This window comes from Manihot esculenta, chromosome 13, assembly GCF_001659605.2.
Source record: "Manihot esculenta cultivar AM560-2 chromosome 13, M.esculenta_v8, whole genome shotgun sequence".
NCBI lineage: Eukaryota > Viridiplantae > Streptophyta > Magnoliopsida > Malpighiales > Euphorbiaceae > Manihot > Manihot esculenta.
Genome location: NC_035173.2, coordinates 12,297,321 through 12,301,019, shown reverse-complemented (window position 1 = coordinate 12,301,019; position 3,699 = coordinate 12,297,321). Strand labels below are relative to the sequence as shown.

At 36.6% G+C, this 3,699-nt stretch overlaps 2 protein-coding genes across 2 annotated transcripts; both read left to right on the top strand.

Moving 5' to 3' along the window:
* Window positions 1-298: 298 nt before the first annotated feature.
* Window positions 299-3,068, top strand: LOC110608077 (UV-stimulated scaffold protein A homolog). The gene is made up of 2 exons (XM_043949957.1): window positions 299-556; window positions 946-3,068. The coding sequence occupies exon 2, from the start codon at window positions 1,648-1,650 to the stop codon at window positions 2,704-2,706; it is 1,059 nt and encodes a 352-aa protein (XP_043805892.1). The 5' UTR covers window positions 299-556; window positions 946-1,647; the 3' UTR covers window positions 2,707-3,068.
* LOC122721492 (UV-stimulated scaffold protein A homolog) lies at window positions 368-1,467 on the top strand. Its single transcript, XM_043949331.1, has 2 exons — window positions 368-556; window positions 946-1,467. The coding sequence occupies exons 1-2, from the start codon at window positions 368-370 to the stop codon at window positions 1,465-1,467; spliced, it is 711 nt and encodes a 236-aa protein (XP_043805266.1).
* Window positions 3,069-3,699: the final 631 nt, after the last annotated feature.

The following is a 3,699-nucleotide window of genomic DNA, read 5'->3' as shown; positions in this document are numbered from 1 at the left end:
GATTATAATTGGGATTATTTCAACTTTTGGATTTTTCCTTTTAAAAATCCGTATTTTTTTTCCCTAGCATCAAACTAATTTGAGACTGATTTAAATCTGATGATTTCTATTTGATTTTAATTTTAAATCAAATCGGTTCAGTTTTTATTTTCAATCAACCCTTGAGCGGGTCAATTCTGAAATGGTAATAACGTAAATTTGTTAAATGAAGAGGGTACGAAGTTACTGATAAGTCATACTCATAGCTACCAACCGAACCTTATCGGCAAATAATCAACGAAATTAGAGAGAAAGAAAGATATATATATAAGCGCGAAGTCTTTTAAAAAGGTTCCTGATTTAATTTCTCCATTTTCTGTCTGATTCAATGGAAACTGTGGGAGATTCAGGGAAAGGGAAGGTCAGGGTGTTGATAGAGAAGGCCACCAATTCGACGGCGGCAGAGGTCGACCCGCGCCTTCTTGAGGCCATCAAATCGGTCGTCCGATATTCTGATTCGGAGCTAAGACTGGCCGCACAAACCCTAATGGATCACATGAAACGCGACCACTCTCAGGTACTTTGTCTTCTTATCTTCACTGTTGTTTTAATTTATTTAATTGTAGGAAAATTTAATTAATAGTTTCGGGATTTTGTGGCAAGATTCAATCCATTCTGCGTAACCCATTAAGCGAAACATATTCATCCAGCTCCAGGTTAGACATGAGATTTCCTTTTGTTACATCCCTTTTAGGGGTTTGGGATGAGGATTGGCAAACGGAAAGTAACTGCTTTAGTTTGTTAAGCTACCGTAAGTTATTGCTTGTAATGTTGCAATTGAATGAAAATTTATGTAATGTAATCCAATGAAGTAAAATTTTATATCTTGCAGAATTTTTATTTGATTACATTGACTTACATCCTATAAAACATGCACTAAGTGCTTGGTTGTGATGGTTTTTGCAGGTCAGGTATCTCACACTTCTCATAATTGATCAACTTTTCATGCGATCAAAACTTTTTAGGACCCTTCTTGTTGAAAACTTGGATCAGCTGTTGAGTTTAAGTGTTGGCTTCAGAAGAAATCTGCCACTTCCTGCTCCACCAGCGGTGGCATCTGTTCTGCGTTCAAGGGCAATTGAGTTTTTAGAGAAGTGGAATGATTCATTCGGGATTCATTATAGGCAGATCCGGTTAGGTTTTGACTATCTTAAACATACACTTCGGTTCCAGTTTCCTAATATCCAGGCAAATGCTGCTCGGATTCAGCAGGAAAGAAGGGAAAGAGAGATGAGATCAAAAGAGATTCTACAGAGCAAGTTTGCAATACTGAAGGGAAATTTATCTTCAATAAAGGAAGAGGTACAGTCAACATTAGATGAGATTGGGGAGTGTTTAAAAATTGTTCATACTGAAAAGGAAACTATACCACTTGGTCCTTTAGATGATGAAGATTTTGAAGAGTTCCGCTCTTCAGAATTACGGTAGATCTGTCTTGATTCATTGAGAGAAGGAGAAAAGATTCATGAGAACAGTGAGAATAAAGTAGTTTTTGATGCATTGAGGGAGCTGTACAAGCTTCTAGTAACGAAGCACCTGGTTTCAGTTCAAGAGTGGATCTCTGTTCTTATAAGGGTTGAAGTATCAGATAATAGATCTAGAGATTCAATGCTGAAGGAATTCATTGATATGCAGAATCGTCTCCAAACTGTTAAGAAGAAATGTATAGAATTAGGTTATGCTCTTCCAGATACTACAAAACGTGAGAAGAATGAGGAAGAAGATTTTTGGGAGGAGGGTAAAATTGAATCCTTTGAACATGAGAGCTCTAATGCACTCAATAAGCTAAATGATAATACCTTGGTGGCTTCAACTTCTGGAGAGGTGAAAAATAAATCTCCTGAAAGCAGTAAAGGGAAAGCAAATTGTAATCAGTCGCAGAGTTGTGAACATGGAGGAACTGATTCCAGCTCACTTAGAAGTAAGCTCTTAGCTGAAGCTCCGGTTATAAATTGGGGAACGTTCTTGAATAATTGGGGTTCAGATCAAGTTTTTCTTGCCAACCAGAGGGGCTTAGAGCTTGAAAGTCACTGGGGTAGGGTAGACTATGATGCAGTTATTCCAGCTGAAAAAATTGCGGAGCTGAACATTCGTAGAACTATATATGAAGAAGAGCAAGTAGAAATACAACCATGCCGTGCCCCATTACACAAAGGTGGACTTTGTCAGAGAAGAGATTTGAGAGCATGCCCTTTCCATGGACCCATCATACCCCGAGATGATGAAGGAAATCCTATCAATAAGAGCACTTCAACAAGTGACACAATTCTTGATTCTGATTTAGTAGAGCAATTAGCAAAACAAGCTGTAAAGAATGTTCGGGATCGAGATACTGAGGATGCTAAGAAAAGAAAATTGGATAAGCAATCACAGAAGCGAGCAAAGCTTGCAAAGATTCGGGAACATAATGAAGCAGTTCTGAGAGATGCTGCATTAGCATCGACCTCAAATTCGGCATTTGTTGGGGAGGAGGTGATGGCAACCACTGGGGGAAGGTCAGCCTTAAACAAAAAGGAAAGCCTTGCGTCAATGCTGCATAAGAAAGAATCATCGAAAGATAGGTTAGCACAGAGACTTTTGAATACCCGTACAAGGGATGCTACAATGAGGCAGCTGACACTGGGTGAGGATGCAAATTACAGAGAAGCTTTCCCCAATCAATGGTAGATGGACGCCTTTTTTGGTTTTCTGACATCCATAAAGGACTGAACTTCTGCACATGCCTATGCTGCTAATTGAACAGTTTCAGTTTGAAGGAAAACAATGATTGCATATCGATCTCGTAGATGATTGTATTCGTTCAAATAGTTGGCTTTGAATATTTTTGAAGTCGAGATATCTACTTAGTGCATTGTGAAGGATTTTCAGTGGGAGAAAGATTAGGATCGGTTCGTTGTCAAATTCTCTTATGAGGTTTTTTTCTTTTCTCCCTGAAATATTTTTGTAACATATTTAACCACTGGACACAAATAAAGTATTGGATCATTGTAAATAAATAAAATCTTTAGGGTCAGAGACAGAACTAGTTATGAATATTGATGTCTGTTAGAATTGATGAGATACTCCTTAAATTAAAAAGAAAATTACTCTTTAATTTAAGGATTATCTCCTTAATTTAAGAGTATATCTTTCTGAATTTATGGATCTATATTTTGGTTCCCATTATAAATATAAAATATGCACTATGGATTATGGAATAGTGATGGAAATCGAGTGAAGATATATCTCTTTTAGTTATTTTTCTTCTCTTCCATTCTTTTCATTCTCTTTTTTTTTCCTTATAATAAAAACTTAAACATGGTACCAAAGCCATTTAAATTTTTGGGTCTCTTTTTTTTTTTTTTTTTTTTTTTTTTTTCTGATCTTCTTCACAGTTTGGAGTCCCAGCTCATTTTTTCTTTTCTTCATCTCAAAGTTCTGGACATTCATCTCTTTCAGAGAATTCTATCTTTTGATATCCATTATAGATATGCACTATGTGTTATGTACACAGTGATGGAAATTGAGTAAAGATGTAGCTGTTTTGGTTACTTTCCTTCTCCCATTTTTTTTTCCTTCCCTTCTTTCTTTTCTTATAATAAAAACTTAACAATTTCCATTGTCAGTAACCTCAAATTGCAGAAAATTTTACAGCAGAAAAGGTTGAGGTTGCAGAGTTCT